Source organism: Odocoileus virginianus, chromosome 18 (assembly GCF_023699985.2).
Source record: "Odocoileus virginianus isolate 20LAN1187 ecotype Illinois chromosome 18, Ovbor_1.2, whole genome shotgun sequence".
Taxonomy (NCBI): Eukaryota; Metazoa; Chordata; class Mammalia; order Artiodactyla; family Cervidae; genus Odocoileus; species Odocoileus virginianus.
In genome coordinates, this window is record NC_069691.1 from 35,611,745 (window position 1) to 35,629,222 (window position 17,478).

Consider the following 17,478-nt stretch of genomic DNA (forward strand, 5'->3'; position numbering starts at 1 on the left):
AGAAACACTATTTATACCAGGGATGTCCCTCTTTTTAAAAATACACCTTTTCAGGCATTCATTCACTCATCCATCCATTCATTCTACAAACATGTGCCAAGCCACTGCCATCATTAGACATTGTATTAGGTTTTGGGGAGTTCTTGTTCTTGGGGAGTTCATAGTCTAGCAGACAGACTGATACACATGACCTTGACAAGAGTGTGAGATATGGATACACAGAGCATATACAGGAGCACAAGCCTCCAGGCCAGGCTTAAAGGAAGCAGAAAACCAGGATTCGAGTTGACACTCGAAGGGTAAGCTGGAGTTTTCCAGACAGACAAGCAGTGAGGGCTCTCGAGGGAGAGATGCCAGCGAAGGAAGAAAGTGTGGGACAGGGCCTCTTTGCACTCTAAGGTGGTACAGACAGTGAAGCTCAGAGCAGGGTTTTATGTTCAGATAGTGTTGTACTTGAGAGCATAGACTCTGTTCAAATCCCAGCTATCTCATTACTCGTGTGAACTCTGTGCCCTTCAGTTTCCTTACCTGAAAAGTGGGGATGATAAACACACCTCATGTGTGGCTTAGATAGATAAAAATGTATGTACAGTGTATGTGGTAGATACTGAATGAAAAAACTATACATTAGGTAATGGAAAGGATAAAAGAGAACAGTGTTGAACAAGATGTTCAATGAGAAAGATTCATTTTAATGGTCTTCCAAACTCAAGTGCTAAGAGGTCAGTTCTTCTAGGAACACAAGGATAGTATCCCATGTCTTACTTTCTCAGGGGACTGCCTTCTCGAGTTACTTTTGAGACTACTTTTACTTTGAACATGTTAAATGAAATGATAGAAATAACAGCTTCTCTCCCCAGTCAGATCCACTTTAGAGATTATTCATATTGAGAATTTCAGCTTGTTTAAGAACAGAGCTTACTATCTGACTTTCAAAAAACCTAGACTATCTTCACCAGCACGGATAAACAAATGATAACGCCAAACCTGCCAGCATTTTCCAAGGAAGGAGATGGGATAATTTTTTCCTGGCCTATGTTTTAGTCTGCTTTCCAAATCTCATCTGAGGCTGGTGGGGACTGTAATTAGAATTAGAACACAGAAAAAAAAAAATACTGTGAAACTACCAGAGTATCTCAGTCACATATGAATGTTGAATATTCATGACATGTAGCCAATGCCATTTTATAGGTGAAATTCTTGAAGTATTTCCTACAACACCCACTCTCTATGTAAGTATGTGTTTCTCCCTGTCCAAGGATAACTTATTCTTCATGAAGTTCTGTGAAAATGAAAAAATGGAGTTGGTGAAACTGAATGATACTACCAGTCTTTTCTTTCTGTTGGTATTGGTTGGTTTTGGGCTCTGAGATACTGGTCATGATTTCACAAGCTTCTAAGAAGGCAAAGACAGTGGTGGAGCTGATGTGACCCTTTATATAATGAGTTCTACTCACCCTACGGTGATGTCAAAAATGTTGCTTCCAACAGAGCTGGACACGGCCATGTCCCCAAGTCCCTTCCGGGCCACTATGACACTGGTGATCAGGTCAGGGATTGAAGTCCCAGCGGCCAAGATGGTCAGACCCATGATCTCTTCACTAATGCCAATTGTCTCTCCAACCTAAAAGCCATGACAGGGGCAAACAGAGGAGTGTTTGAAGTCACAAAACCATCAAGACCACTAACATTTCAATGCAACTCCCTTTTAATGAATTCTTACTCTGTGCTGTGCTGGGTGTTGAGATAATAACAATGAATAAGCCACAGTAGTTGACAGAAAGGTTTATATTTTAATGATGCTCAGACCCAAGAGATCAGGAATGTTCGCACAAGGATTAAATAGGTAATCTGAAAAAAGAGCTACAGAAGACTAGAATGCAGCCTCTATTTGGTTTTTATCAAGACCAGGCAGGGGAAGCAGAAGATCAGAGTTATAATGGTCACTGGCCCCATGGGCCAGTGCCTGATAATGGCACCAGATCGTGTAGCAAATGTGCCCCTTAATTTATGATTGAAGATTAAGAATTGATACCCAGTGTCCCCATTTTCCCTTAACATCTCCTATTGTCTGTAACCCACTCTTAAACATTTTTAGGCTGTACCATTTCCACAGAAAACTTGATTTTGGATGTTTTTGGGTTTGGTAACACAGGACTAGTAAGACGCAAGGCAGCCATGGAGAAAGCAACAGTTAGGAAATCAGAGGACCTTGGTCCCAGGTCTGGCTCTGGCATTTATTAAGTACTTGACTTAGTGTACTGGGCCAACTGGGGAATGTCTTGATCCTCAATTTCTTTCTTTTTCTTCCAGTTTTATTGAGATGTAATTGACATATAGCTCACGTAGATGTCCTTTCTAATGGAAAGCAGTGAACTACGAGGGCAGGTATAATAGTTCAGTTCCCTAGCCTCTGGGGCAAATAAAAACACATTTGTGACTGTCAAATAAAAACAGCTCCCAACTATGCTTTTAAGCTAGTGGGAACCAGCTATTATTGGCAAAACTGTGCATAACAAAGAGTTGAGCACGAAATGGTGTACTTCCTATCATTTATAGCTTTTACAGGTCAAAGGTACAAATGATAGAATTAGTGCTACAGACTTACAACATAATCTGCTATTTGATCTGCTGTCTGGATGTTTTGAAAGAGAAAAGCATTTCTTTGGTGAAAAGAAAGAGAAATGTCTCATTTATCATTGGCAAATAAAAGGCTTCTCTTTGTGCACTCTATATTTCTGGGCTTTTTTTTTTTTTTTGATAATTATAATTGTTCCAGGGATTGTGTTTGTATTTTTCTACAAGAGAATGAAAAGAAAATAAGATTGTGGAATTAAGATAATCATTAAAAAGTAAAGAAAAACATGGAAGCCTGTAGGGTGATATTTTGGAGGAAGACTAAAGAAAAATATCTAGAAACAATATATTCCAGTAAGTGAAAAAAAAAATCACTTCTTTTTCTTTATCTGTACATGGAAGAATAAAAATAATTATTTTGGAAGGCTGTTATATATGTTATAAATGGCAAACATTCACAGCCTGGAAATCTGGAGGCTAAGAAACAGCTTTTAAATGTTTTTAATGGGTGTGCTCAGTCGTGTCTGACTCTGCGTGTGACCTCATGGACCGCAGCCCGCCAGGCTCCTCTGTCCATGGGATTTCTCAGGCGAGAATACTGGAGTAGGTTACCATTTCCTTCTCCAGGGGATCTTCCTGACCCACAGACTGAAACTTCTGCAGTGATTTCTGTTGGATATTGGTAGCAAATGTCTCTCTGGGAATGTAGAAAATAATGACTTGGGGGCAAACGGAATGTCTGAAGACATGGATTTTTGGAAATATTGAGGAAGAGTAATCTGAAGTCAATGTCAGTAAAATAACTGTGATAGGAATAATATGAAATACATTGTAGGAATAACACTTGGTTTATCAGACAGTATTTTCAGTGGATTTTGTTAGTGATGCCATATGTTCTTTCTAAAAAAAAATTAAGGTGTAACTTCCATACAGGAAAATTCACCCTTTTAAAAAAAGCATACAGTTTTGTGAGTTTTGCCAAATGTATGCAATCCTGTTTCTCCACACCCTCAACAACAAATGGTATTGTCTGTCTTTTTGGTTGTAGTTGTACTAATGGTTGTGAAGTGGTATCTTATTATTTTTAAACAACTTTAATTAGCTCTAAGCTTAACTCTTTATCTGTAAACTGTGGATAATATGTTACCTCCCCCACAGAATTTATACCCAGGTAGAAGGACAAAGGGAGGTGAATTGTCTATATTCAGGTGGTACATATTCAGTCAATAATCGTAGCTCTTAGTACCTCTGAGAACATAAGACTGAACATAAGACCTCTGCATCTCATTTTTCCTTTCATGAGTTACAACAAACAATTCCTGAGAGTTTATTCTGGTGATGGGCATTACGACTGGTATTGAGTTAGAAGTAGTAAAAGTGAAATACAGCATCATTTTTTGTAAATTCAGGCTCAAGGAAGAGACCATTTTGTCTCCACGTCTTAGCCAGTTTGATGAGAACATGAGGTGAGTGGCTGTCCAAGTGAAAGGAAGTGCCGCTGAGCTAGGCAAAACCCTGACATTCCTCCAGGCCCGGGCTGGCCTGGCTTCAGGCTGCAGACGGCAAGTTGTGGATAGACCTGCCTTTCCTCCCCACAGCTGTCTGGGGCGATGCCAGCTTGATTCCACAGTACAGAGAAGGGCCAGGAGATAAGGGGAGTTAAGGGGAGTAAATTCCTTCAGTCTTGGAATATGTATGTCAGCTGCAACACTGTTGTGCCAGTTTCAGAAAGCAAACACACCACCTGGCAACCGAGAGAAAAGCTGGGCAGATGTCTGTCCTTCTCAAGGTCTTACCTGGTGTGCCCACCAGACCATCAAGTAAGAGAAGACTGCGATCCAGGAGATGGAGCCGAAAAACGTGATGGGAAAAAACTTCCTTGATGACTGCAAGAGAACCAGGAGGAGGGGACAGTGTGAGTACTAACCGAGGTGATCTGACAGCTCAAAGCCGTGCCTGCCATCCTGGTGAAAAGTGGAAGTGTTAGTCGCTCAGTCATCTCCAACTCTTTGCGACCCCCATGGACTGAAGCCTGCCAGGCTCCTCTGTCTAGGGGATTCTCCAGGCAAGAATACTAGAGTGGATTGCCATTCCCTCCTCCAGGGGATCTTCCCGACCCAAAGATCAAACTCAGGTCTCCTGCATTGCAGGCAGATTCTTTACCATCTGAGCCGCTGGGGAAGCCCCATCAGTAACCCTTGGTCGAGCTGGGACATTAAGATTTCTCTCGGGAATGTGAAATTGGTTGAAGCCAAGCCATCATAAAACTGGCGGCTGAGATGGGAAGTTTTTTTTTTTCTTAATTTATTTTTAATTGGATGGTATTGCTTTACAATGTTGTTCGTTTCTGCCATACAACAACATAAATCAGCTGTAAGTATACATATATCTCCTCCCTCTTGAACTTCTCCCCCATTCCACCCCTCTAGGTTGTCACAGAGCACCGGGCTGATCTGCCTGTGTGATACAGCAACTTCCCACTAGCTATCTATTTTACATGTGGTAATATATATGTGTCAATGCTACTCTCTCAATGCGTCCCATCTGAGATGGCAGTCTTTTGAAGAGAAGGTCTGTTCCTACTGCTGGTTGCTCAGATGGTCTCCGTTCCTGCCCTTTCCCCAGGGCTTGGCTTCACAACCTCGCTTTCAGCCCCTCAGTACTCCATAACCCTCCTCCTTCTCCTGCTCCCTATTCTACCTCTTCAAATTCATGAGAATCAGTCTCTATTGCTTTGACTCATGTATCCTAATAATCCATCTGCCAGAAGGCCTATGGGATTAATCATGTAATTACATAATTAATTATGTAATTAACAAGAAAGATCAATAGTTTCAAAAACAAATGGGCTCATTTTACAGCCCTGTGAATTATGAGGAAAAGCCACAGAGAAGAAGCTATCACCACAGTTAATACAGGTTCCTGAGGGTGGCCAGTCTCTCAGATACTGGAGCCACACAAGTAGTGGATGCCCACTTGCGCTGCTCTTCACGGGAGTTGCAGAGTAGACACTCTTGGGAATGTTTTCTCTTCTGTTCTCCACCCTTAACTATGTTATGTCCAACTACAGAATTGGGCTTTTAGCCCTAGGCTTTGTGCAATCTCAAGCTTACAGTATGAGCACTTTTCAAATTTCTTTCAAACATCAGCCCAAATCAGATACACAAAATGCAATGTTTCTTATCTATCCCACTACAGGGAAATCCATGCTTGCACTGGATGGTAGTGGTGTCTTGCTGATCCTCTTTTTTGCAAATTGGGATCCTTTAAAGCATGCTCAGAAAGCATAATATTCTTAGAGAGTCACTTATTATTGCTAAACACTTTCTATTTCAAAGCTTTCCACTTTTAGAGACAATCTTAGTTTTTGCTTTGATAATACCATCCAATTCTGCCCAGAGAAATGAATGGAGTTGACTTGGATGAATGCTATCTCACTTGTCTGAAGGGCTGACCTTGGCCAGTCACACAGAACACTTCTGCCACAGCTTTTGAGAGCTTCATTAAAAGCAAAAGATAAACCTGTATATGGTAATCTTTTGAATATCAATAATGATGAACACAGTTTTATCGCTCCAAACAGGCTTGTGTTCTCTCTACTAATTTCAAGTTTTTAATATATGTTTTCATTATCATTCCCACGCTTCTGTTAAATTTCACAATAATCATTTTCTTTCTTTCAATGGCTGTGGATTTTCTTGGGCCACTGGTTAGTATGGATGTCTGTAAGGCCAGTGGGATTGATTCAACTGGGGAAAACATCAGACCCCAGTAAGCAGGCACAACCTTATTCTTAAATGTTTCCCCTGAAACATTTGGTGGAAATATTTTCACATTTCAGACTCAGACTCTTTCTGAGGACCTGAGTACTATTTAATGGGTTATGGGAAAAAAAAGTAATCAGTTTTTCAGAGTGGAGGATGAGACAGTTACTTTGAAAGAAAATTCCTTTTTTTAAAAAAAATTTATTTATTTGGCTGCACTGGGTCTGAGTTGTGGCACACAGGATCTTTAGTTGTAGCATGTAGGTTCTTTGTTCCCTGTTAGTCGCTCAGTTGTGTTTGACTCTTTGTGAACCCATGGACTGTAGTCTGCCAGGCTCCTCTGTCCAGGCAAGAATACTGGAGTGGGTAGCCATTCCCCTTCTCCAGGGGATCTTCCTGACCCAGGGACTGAACCTGGGTCTCCTGTATTGCTGGCAGATTCTTTATCATCTGAGCCCTGGCTAGGGACCAAACCTGGGTCTCCTGCACTGGAAGCACAGACTTAGCCACTGCTCCACCAAAAAAGTCCAAAAAGCAAATTCCTTTAAAGCAAGGAGTTCAGCTCCAGCTGGAGATGAGATTATCTGAGCCTTGGAATTGCCAGTGCCAAGTTTTCCCATGCAAGGCATTAGGCTGATTAGAGTCTCCATTCTTTTCCTCTGGTCACACGTCACTGTTTCAGGACCCTAGGTGTGATGAGTGTTTCATCTCCTACGGCCATGCTATGTCACAGGGAAGAGGAGGGCCCCTCTTGTTTCGTGGGGCCACAAGTGTGGTTTGAGCAGCAGCCTGTCTTTAGCTTGATTCTGAACATCCTGGGAGGATACGGAGTACCATCTCCACACTTTATAACACGGCACATGGACTGGATATCCTGGGAGACTCCTTATTTCACAGACTGCCCCCTTTCCAGGTTAGTTAACATACTAAGTATGTAAATATTATTTTATTATTAAGTTTTTGTAACTTTGCATACCTTTTCATTGATATAGTGTCACAAGTCAGAATCAAATTATTTCAACACATTTCTCATCCGAAAAATATCATCCCTGAACCATAAAACATTCCTGGTTAAGAGGCAGAAAATAAGTAATTGGATTAAGATTTAAAGGAGCCAAGTTCAAATCAATGTATTAGTGGAAACCTCTGTAATTCAAAAGTTGATGCTTCAGTTCAGTTCAGTTCAGCTCAGTTCAGTCGCTCAGTCGTGTCCGACTCTTTGTGACCCCATGAACCGCAGCACGCCAGGCCTCCCTGTCTATCACCAACTCCCAGAGTCCACCCAAACTCATGTCCATTGAGTCAGTGATGCCATCCAATCACCTCATCCTCTGTTGTCCCCTTCTCCTCCTGCCCTCAATCTTTCCGAGCATCAGGGTCTTTTCCAATGAGTCAGCTCTTCGCATCAGGTGGCCAAGGTATTGGAGTTTCAATTCAGCTTCAACATCAGTCCTTCCAATGAACACCCAGGACTGATCTCTTTTAGGATGGACTGGTTGGATCTCCTTGCAGTCCCAAGGGACTCTCAAGAGTCTTCTCCAACACCACAGTTCAAAAGCATCGATTCTTTGGCACTCAGCTTTCTTTATAGTCCAACTCTCACATCCATACATGACCACTGGAAAAACCATAGCCTTGACTCGACAGAACTTTGTTGACAAAGTTATGTCTCTGTTTTTTAATATGCTGTATAGGTTGGTCATAACTTTCCTTCCAAGGAATAAGTGCCTTTTAATTTCATGGCTGCAGTCACCATCTGCAGTGATTTTGGAGCCCAGAAAGATAAAGTCTGACACTGTTTCCACTGTTTCCCCATATATTTGCTATGAAGTGATGGGACCAGATGCCATGATCTTAGTCTTCTGAATGTTGAGCTTTAAGCTAACTTTTTCACTCTCCTCTTTCACTTCCATCAGAGGTTCTTTAGTTCTTCTTCACTTTCTGCCATAAGGGTGGTGTCATCTGCATATCTGAGGTATATTGATATTTCTCCCAGCAATCTTGATTCCAGCTTGTGCTTCCTCCAGCCCAGCGTTTCTCATGATGTACTCTGCATATAAGTTAAATAAGTAGGGTGACAATATATAGGCTTGACGTACTCCTTTTCCTATTTGGAACCAGTCTGTTGTTCTGTGTCCAGTTCTAACTGTTGCTTCCTAACCTGCATACAGATTTCTCAAGAGGCAGATCAGGTGGTCTGTTATTCCCATCTCTTTCAGAATTTTCCACAGTTTATTGTGATCCACACAGTCAAAGGCTTTGACATAGTCAATAAAGCAGAAATAGATGTTTTTCTGGAACTCTCTCACTTTTTCGATGATCCAGTGGATGTTGGCAATTTGATCTCTGGTTCCTCTGCCTTTTCTAAAACCAGTTTGAACATCTGGAAGTTCACAGTTCACATATTGTTGAAGCCTGGCTTGGAGAATTTTGAGCATTACTTTACTAGTGTCTGAGATGAGTGCAATTGTGCGGTAGTTTGAGCATTCTTTGGCATTGCCTTTCTTTGGGACTGGAATGAAAACCGACCTTTTCCAGTCCTGTGGCCACTGCTGAGTTTTGTTGACATGTTGAGTGCAGCACTTTCACAGCATCATCTTTTACAAGTCTTAATCAAGAAGCTAACTAGTAATTATTGGACATATAAATGTACCTAGTATTGGATTAGGGGATCATTGAAAAAAATATTAAAAATAACTTTTCTTTGTAAAATTTCAGGTCTTCATTCTTAACTAGGGGTAGGAAAAGTCTGGGTACCTACTCTGTACCTAGATCTTGAACTAGACATGAAATTCAAATCTAGGTCTGTCTGACTCTATACAGCACATATTCTTAGATGTTAGGAATCCAGGTTATACTCATTCCTAAAGAAAGACAGGGCTAATAATGCTCAAAATATACCCAGCTTTGGACACTTAATGATCATTATCATCATAATACTAGCTTGTGCTCTGAATGTCAGAAAATAAAGAACATCAGGGAAATACAGAGTAGCATTCCAGCTGTATGGCCATCTGCCTCACCCAGCCTCCATACAGTTCTTTCTTTGAAGCATCAACTTTTCATGCATCAGCAGTTTGGTTAAGTGTTTCTGGACCATCAAATTACCTTATCATTTCCAGTTTCACAGCCCAGGTAATTCCTCCTTTCATTTGTTTCTGGTTATTCCTCTTCTTTGGACTCTATGGTCTCATTCCAGTTATCACTGCCCAGTAGGACCTGTACAGTTCTTTAGTTACCAGTCTCATTGGAAGGCTTCCGTGGTGGCTCAGTGGGTAAAAGAATCTGCCTGGAATGCTGGAGACCTGGGTTCCATCCCTGGGTTGGGAAGATCCCCTGGAGAAGGGAATGGCAACCCACTCCAGTGTTCTTGCCTGGAGAATCCCTTGGGCAAAGATGCCTGGCAGGCTGCAGTCCACAGGGTCACACAGAGTTGGACACGACTGATCGACTAACACTCATTGCAAGGAAGAAAGGGCTCTTCAAGCCAAGGTCTGATGTGTCAATTTATGGTTTGTAATGGTGGCTCATTCTGACATCTGCTGGGATGGGCCTCACACCAATTAGCAGAAAGCAAATTGTGTCCATATGCTGGCCGGCACATGTGTCCATTTCATTCCCAATGTAATGGTTTACTTGTATAATTGACAGCTAATGTTCTCATTAGAAGTTTTTAGTACATCAGAATGATACTTTCTTGGATTAGAAAACATTTCTGGACATTAGCTGGTTGCACAAATTGGCCATCTCTTTACTTATTTAAATTCAAAAAATATTTCACTGAGCATCTCCTCTGTGCAAGGTTCTGGGGCATACATATTTAACAACGTTCTTCAAAGCAATCCTGTTAAAGATTAAAAGTATGGTCTCTGGATTACTATGACTAGTAGTAATCCTTGCTCATCAATTACCAGCAATGGACAAATTATTGGACATATTATTTCATCTCTCTAAGTCTCAGTTTCTGTAAAATGAGGGGAATAACAATATCTAGTTGTATTGAGGATTTCATGCATATGAAATGTCTAGCAAACTCTGCATGGAACAAGTACTCAGATAGTAATGGGAGTTGTTATTAGATAATATTAACCTCAATTTGATTTTTAAGACATGAAAAAACCTCAAACTCAGGGAGGTGAAAATGACCATAGACATCTGACCTAGAGTCTTGGCTTTGCTTCTTATTAGCTGGTCTTGCTTGGACAGGTCACTCAAACTCTCAGGGCCTCAATCACTCCATCCTTGCTAGAACTGTCCTTGGTTCATAGTAGACACATAATAAATACTTGGTGAATGAACTAATGCATGACAGAAACTGCAAAATCCTGGGTGAGTTCTAAGTACCTTCCTAGACCTGATGGGTCATGTTTTGATATCTCATGAGATGCATTCCTGATTTGGAAGAACACCCATCCTAGGCCATGAGAAAATATAACTTTGGAGGGGTCTTTGTTTCCTTTATTATTTTCACTTTTCATCAAAGACATATTCTTCATTAAGGTTGCATTTCAGTTCTTGGACTTTTAAAACAAAGCCATTAATTTAAGAAAACTATAAATGTGAAACCCACATTAATTATCTGAGCTGAAAGTATGCATAATGCAACAAACACTGTCATACAATTTGCATATAAATGAAGTGGAAATAAAAACAAGTGGAGGTATAATTTACTCTGAAACTAGATGTGTATACATTTTAAAAAATCATGTTTTCATTGTAATTATTGTCAAGGTGTGGAATGTTCATCTCCATGGGTAAGTCAAAAACTACTCAGGAGACAGAGCTACCAGGCTTGGAGGAGTAGCAAGTGTCTCTTCTCTCCCTGGGTAATTTTTCAAGAGGCCCTGTGGCAGGACATGAGGATAGTGGCAGACTGAAAAAAATGGCCACATCACTTTACAATTCCTTCCACAAAGAGGTAAAGTCTGTTTCCCAAGCCTTTGAATCTGGGCTGGCCTTAGGCCTTGCTCTGGCCAATAGAATGTGGTAGAAATGACAGCAGGCAGACTCTAAACTAGATCTTTGTGGCCTTGTGGCTTTCATTCTCACTGCTCTTGGAACTTGGCCGTCATGTGAGTAAGCCCAGGCTAGACTGCTTAAGGACAGAAGACCATGTGGAACAGAATCAAGGTGTTCCAGCTGACATACCAGCCTTCAGCTGTGTTAAGTGAGCAGTAGAACTGTCAGGCCGAGCCTCAGCTACATCTCCAACTTGGAGGATTATGGGCTAAAAGAATACTTGTTGTTTTAAGTCACTAAGTTTTGGGGTGTTATACAACAAAAGCTAACTTATGCAAGATCAAACCTAATGAAACTGTCTTGAACTGAGGATGAGCAAGAAGCTGCTTACTGGCCTTTGTACCAACCAGCATGCTTTTTTTGTTCGGCATTCCATATATGCAAAGTATGTTCTGAGAGTAAACTGGAACTATCATATTGATGGTTATCTATGTTTTGCTGAATCACAGAATGTTACAGCTGGCTGGAAATCTAGAGATCTTCCTCCACTCCTGCATTTCACAAAGGAGGAAATATGAGGTTGAGATTTGAGATGTGACTTTTCCTTGATTGCACGATGCATGTGTCATGTGGGAAAAACCACTGTAGTCAACATGGTAGCATGAGAATGCTCCAGAGTCAGGAAACCAGGGTTTGAGTCTAACTGCTCTCACTAGTAAGGCTGTGCAATCTGGCCCTGTAGTTCTATAGGGATGGGCTTTGTTTCCTCTACTGAGTTTAGAGCAACTTAGAAATGGGAACTGTGGGACTTCCCTGGAGGTCTAGTGGTTAAGACTCTGCACTTCTAATGCAGGGGATGTGAGTCTGATCCCTGGTCAGGGAACTAAGATCTCACATGCCAGCGTGGTGTGGCCAAAACATTTTTGTTTTTTTAAAAAGAGGAATTGTGATTGATGTGACTTTATGTCTCTTTTAGGGCAGAAAGCCTGATGCCTGGCATATAACATGTGTTCAGTAAATATTGGCTGAGGAAATCTACAAACACCTAAGTTTCTAACAAAGAGCCTCATTTCTGCTTGGAACAGCACATGGTATACTCAGAAAAAGACAGAAAAAAATCCAGTCCATCCAGCGATGGCTCTTGGGGGTACAGTGAGGAAAAATCCCACTGGCCACCCCAGCACATGCTGTAGGGGATGGCTCCTGTGGGGTACTGCTCAGCAAATGACCAGTCAGTGGCACTGCATGGGGAGTATCCCGTTCAGCTGCATCTGCTTGCTTTGCACCCTGGGGATTGTGGCATCAGCTAGAGCAGGTCTAACTCTAGCCATGGTGGAGTCCTGTTTGTGGTCCAGGAGTCCCTGGTTGAGAACGCTGATCTTCCCTAACAGCTTCCTTGACTCAGATCACAGAGGGAATGAGTACTCTGCCAGCCTTTGCTCCGAGTCCCACCCAGCCCTGAGGTTCCAGGACCTTAGGTTGCTGGCAACCTCCTCCCATTCCTGCACATCTTCCTGATGGCTCCAGCCGTTGTGTACTGACATTGATCACTCTTTTCTTTCAAAGTTATTTTAAAAATTATTATTAAATTAACAAATCGACATAGAATTGATTTACAATATGTTTCAAGTGTACAGTACAGTGATTCAGTCCTATATATACATACACACACTATGTGTACATATTCTTCAGATTTTCTTCCCTTATAGGTTATTATAAGACACTGAGTCTAGTTCTCTGTGCTATACAGTAGGTCCATGTTGGTTATCTACTTTATAACATTGATCAGTCTTATTAGTGAACCAGGCCCCTCTGCTCTGGGCCATATCACACTAGACCCGCTGTGGGGATTTAGAAAACCTTGTCTGTCTCCCTCATTTTCCTCCTTGAGCTAAGCAAAAGCATTGAGCTAACTAGCAGAGAAATGGTGACAGAGAGGGAGAGAGAGAGGCAATGAGTGAGTGAGCGCATGTGAGCATGCACATCTCAGATATGTCCTTGTGATGGGAGCCAAGAAGAAACTGAACGCATTCCAGCTATTTGGCTGCATGTTTCCAGGAAGCCAGGCCTTCGTATAGAGCGGATGCTCTGTAACAGCATCTTGAACAAAGAAACCTAGATAGTGCTTTAAATGAGCCACACCTGCTACACTCACCCTTTCCTAGCAGACGTCTAATGCCAGGGGTCTTTACGCTGGGGTCATTCCTGGCCTGTACTTGATAAGACAAGGCTCTCTGTCAGGCTGGCTTATTTCTGGGTCAGAACAGAGTAATGAGACAGGATGCTTCTCCAGTCTTTTTCAAATGAAGAAAGTGGGATCATCGCGGGGCTTTTGAAGAAGGATGCTAAATTATGCTGGATGTTATTGCAGTATTCTATTCCAAATGCTTTTAGAAATGTTTTTGTATTTTTACCTTCTGGCACCAAGAAATATGAGGAAGAGCCCAAGCTGTGTGGTCACATGGGCCTGGGTGTGAATCTCAGCTCCATGCCCTAGGAAGTGACCAGGCATGAGCTAGTTAACTCCTTTTGCCTAAGTTTCTTTCTACTTATATATTTAGTAGATATACACTTTTGTTGAATGAGTACATGTGTGAAGGCCCGTAATAAAAAAGGGGAGCTGTTTCTCTTTATTTTTTAATTTCTCATTAGTTCTTTCACCCAGTGGCCCAAGAACCCAGTTTGACAACACTGGAGGGGATGTTCTTTTAAGTTGATCTACATTCAGACTGTACTTTGCTGATTATAAGATGGTATTGTGTTCATAGCACCCAGTACATAATCGTGGAAGATAATAATATTGATTATGGTAATGATAATCCTGGAGGGAGCAGATCAGACATGTACACATTTATACTACATGAATGCATTGCTTTAAATTATTTTTTGAATTGAATGAGTAATTTGTGTACACAAATAGTCAACAAAATGTAAGTCACCCTTCTGCCTCAGACCTTCATTTCCCCTTTGCAGAGACAATCACTGTGGTAGTTTTAAAACATGGTTGCAAATTCTTTGAAATTGCTGCCATCAAGGGTGTCATGTGCTGTAGGACACTGATATATATTTTGTTGCCCTAGACAGACTTATGATCGCTCTGACTAGTAGAGTTCAGTGGAGGTGACTCTATGTGACTGCTGAGACTAGACTAACCAGAGACCAAGGAGCGTCTCCTTGTGTGGCAAGAACACTGAATCTTGGAGCCCGGACCTCTTATGTAAGACATCTGACTACCTTGATGCCGCCTTATAGTGGGGAACCCCAGTTGCGCAATAGGTTCTCTAGGAGACGATCCCAACTGAGCCCAGACTTTGAATCATCTCTGCTCAGGTGCCAGAAACACGAGTGAAGAAATCTCCAGATAGTTCTCCGGCTGCTGCTGCTAAGTCGCTTCAGTCGTGTCCGACTCTGTGTGACCCCATAGATGGCAGCCCACTGGGCTTCTCTGTCCCTGGGGTTCTCCAGGCAAGAACCCTGGAGTGGGTTGCCATTTCCTTCTCCAATGCATGAAAGTGAAAAGTGAAAGTGAAGTCACTCAGTCGTGTCTGATTCTTTGCGACCGCACGCACTGTAGTCTACCAGGCTCCTCCATCCATGGGATTTTCCAGGCAAGAGTACTGGAGTGGGTTGCCATTTCCTGCTCCACCGGATAGTTCTAGGCCCCAGTCATCTGAGCCTTCCCAGCCGAGGCCACAGACATTCTGTGACAGAGACCAGCCATCCCCAGTGTGACCATTTGAATCCCTGATCCACAAGATCCACGAGCAAAATAACCTGGTTGTCATTTCACACCACTAAGTCCGGGGGGTGGTTCATCATGTAGATTTGCTAACCAGAACAATCACTATTATGGTGCATCTGTCCAGAGAAATTTCAAGCACATATATACATACACATGTGTATATGTCATCCTTTCTTCCTTTCCTTTTAGAAGCAGGCTCTTGTTATATGCTGTGTTTCCCCTCCTCCCCCAACAAGAAATTAAAAAAAAAAATGCTTTACTTACAGGTTTTCGAACATCAGGTAAGGTAATCCAGAGAGGAAACACTATGGGGAGAACAATTAGGAATGTGACTTGTTTGCGTGGATCAGAAGGCCAGGCCAGGCTGAGAGGCTGGTCCTCTTCATCTTCACCCGTCTCTGTGGTCTGTTGTAGAAACAGATAAAAAAATAAACAAAAAAGACAATAACATCCTCAGGCCACAAAGCAAGGAGGGAATCTCGGGATCCCATCAGGAACTTTCTTGGGTCATCTCAGCTGCTTTCATCCATGGACTTTTTAGGTCTATAAGAGAATCCTATCTGTCATAGTCTGAATCTCAGGAACAAGAAATACATTGCTCAGCCATGAGGATTTAAGAACTTCCTTTCCTTTTTATCTTTCCTAGTGGCTCAGGTGGTAAAGTGTCTGCCTACAATGTGGGAGCCCCGGGTTCTGTCCCTGCGTCAGGAAGATCCCCTGGAGAAGGAAATGGCAACCCGCTCCAGGACTCTTGCCAGGAAAATCCCATGGATGGAGGAGCCTAGTGGGCTACAGTCCATGGGGTCGCAAAGAGTCACACACAACTGAGTGACTTCATTTCACTTCACTTTCCTTTCCCTGAACATTCTCTAGCTTCCTGAATTGATAATTTCAACTGGAGTGAATTACAGCTCCGATCCACAAACTTCATAGGAGAAACCACGTCTGCATAGCAAAGAAGACCCCAATTATGCAAATCTATGTTGCATTTGCAGGCTTCCCCTGTTGAATGCAACATATATTTGGCTCAGTGGTAAAAGAATCCTCGGGTTCCATCCTGGGTCGGGAAGATCCCCTGGAGGAGGGCATGGCAACCCACTCCAGTATTCTTGCCCAGAGAATCCCATGGACAGAGGAGCCTGGCGGGCTACAGTCCACGGGGTGGCAAATAATTGGACATGACTTAGTGACTAAACAACAATGTTGCATTAGCAGAGAAACAAGAGAATGGAAGTAAGAGGTGCTAAACCTGTGGGTATGGAGTGCACAGGGCCGCAGAGCTAGGGGGTAAATCTCAGTGTTTCTGTCCAGGCAGCAAGCAGCCTGTGTTTTATTTGCTGCCTGCTGAAGCCAGCAGCTTTTGAACTCCCAGAGCGAAGAGGGGCAGAAGACAGATCAGGGCCTGGCAGGATGACCGTGAGCCTGTCAGATGGACCCTCCAAACCTCCAACACAGTACTGCAGATAGCATCCATCACTCCCTTCCCTGCTTGTTTAAAAATGAAAGTGTAGCAGGCAGGACCAAGCGTCAGATCTAAAAATATCAGCAGGAATTTTCCACTGATGCTTCCTTTTGAGACCACATAAATAACCCGCACAGCTCCTGCTCCCCTGTGTCCCCCACCTGGGACTCTTGCTTCCAGTATCCTGGAGTATTTCAAGCAGTAGCAATGAATCCCACCAGCACCTCTCCCTAGGGAGGTGGTAGGTGGGCCAGTCTCGGGCCATGTGGTCTACAGGAAAAGCATGCGACTAGAGAGAGGAATGAGTGTGACACCCAACTTGCTACCGTGTTATGTTTACTTATTTATAATGCATACCCTAATACTGCCAAAAAGATTTTTAGTGGCTTACACAATTACCCTCACTTTCTCTCCAGGAGTTGAAACAAATAATTAAAAAAGCTTATCTTAAGCCATACTGAAAAAGGTTCTTTCTATATAAGTGTATGTCCTTGGCAGCAGGTGAAAGAATTTTAAACACCAAATACAAGGGAATTAAGAGGATTAGGTAATAAGGCAGAATTAGGAAGTTGGTGCACATTATTTGGGTTGTCTGGATCTTCATTAAATATGCTTCTTATGTTCTCCATCTCTTTGTTCTGCAGTATGTTGGAAAAAGAGGATCTAAAATCAGTCATCTACGTTTCCACCTTAGGAAACAAGAAAATGAAGCACAAATTAGATCCAAAGTAAGCAGGAGAAAAGAGATAATAAAAATCAGAGAAGAAATCAATGACACTGAAAACAGGAAGTCGACAGAGAAAGTCAACAAAAGCAAAAGCTGTTTCTTTTGCTATGGAGGGTCCATCCACCGTTTCCTTTACCCATTCCTAGGGCTCCTACCCCTGACAGGAGCTTGGGCGTGCTGTTCCTGGTTCCTCTTTTGAGCCACCTCCACCTTCTCCCAGAAGATGCAGCAGATGTAGCAAATATCA

General features: G+C 42.3%; 1 protein-coding gene across 6 annotated transcripts in view; it reads right to left on the reverse strand.

Moving 5' to 3' along the window:
• The window catches only part of SLC24A2 (solute carrier family 24 member 2), a 279,623-nt gene that overhangs the window by 10,852 nt on the left and 251,293 nt on the right, over positions 1 to 17,478 (reverse strand). For all 6 annotated transcript variants that reach the window (XM_070480576.1, XM_070480577.1, XM_020904070.2 and 3 more), the window contains 3 exons: positions 15,307 to 15,447; positions 4,374 to 4,463; positions 1,458 to 1,624 (listed from right to left, as the gene is read on the reverse strand). In XM_070480576.1, coding sequence (XP_070336677.1) covers positions 1,458 to 1,624; positions 4,374 to 4,463; positions 15,307 to 15,447 — 398 coding nt within the window. The remainder of the gene's footprint in view (positions 1 to 1,457; positions 1,625 to 4,373; positions 4,464 to 15,306; positions 15,448 to 17,478) is intronic.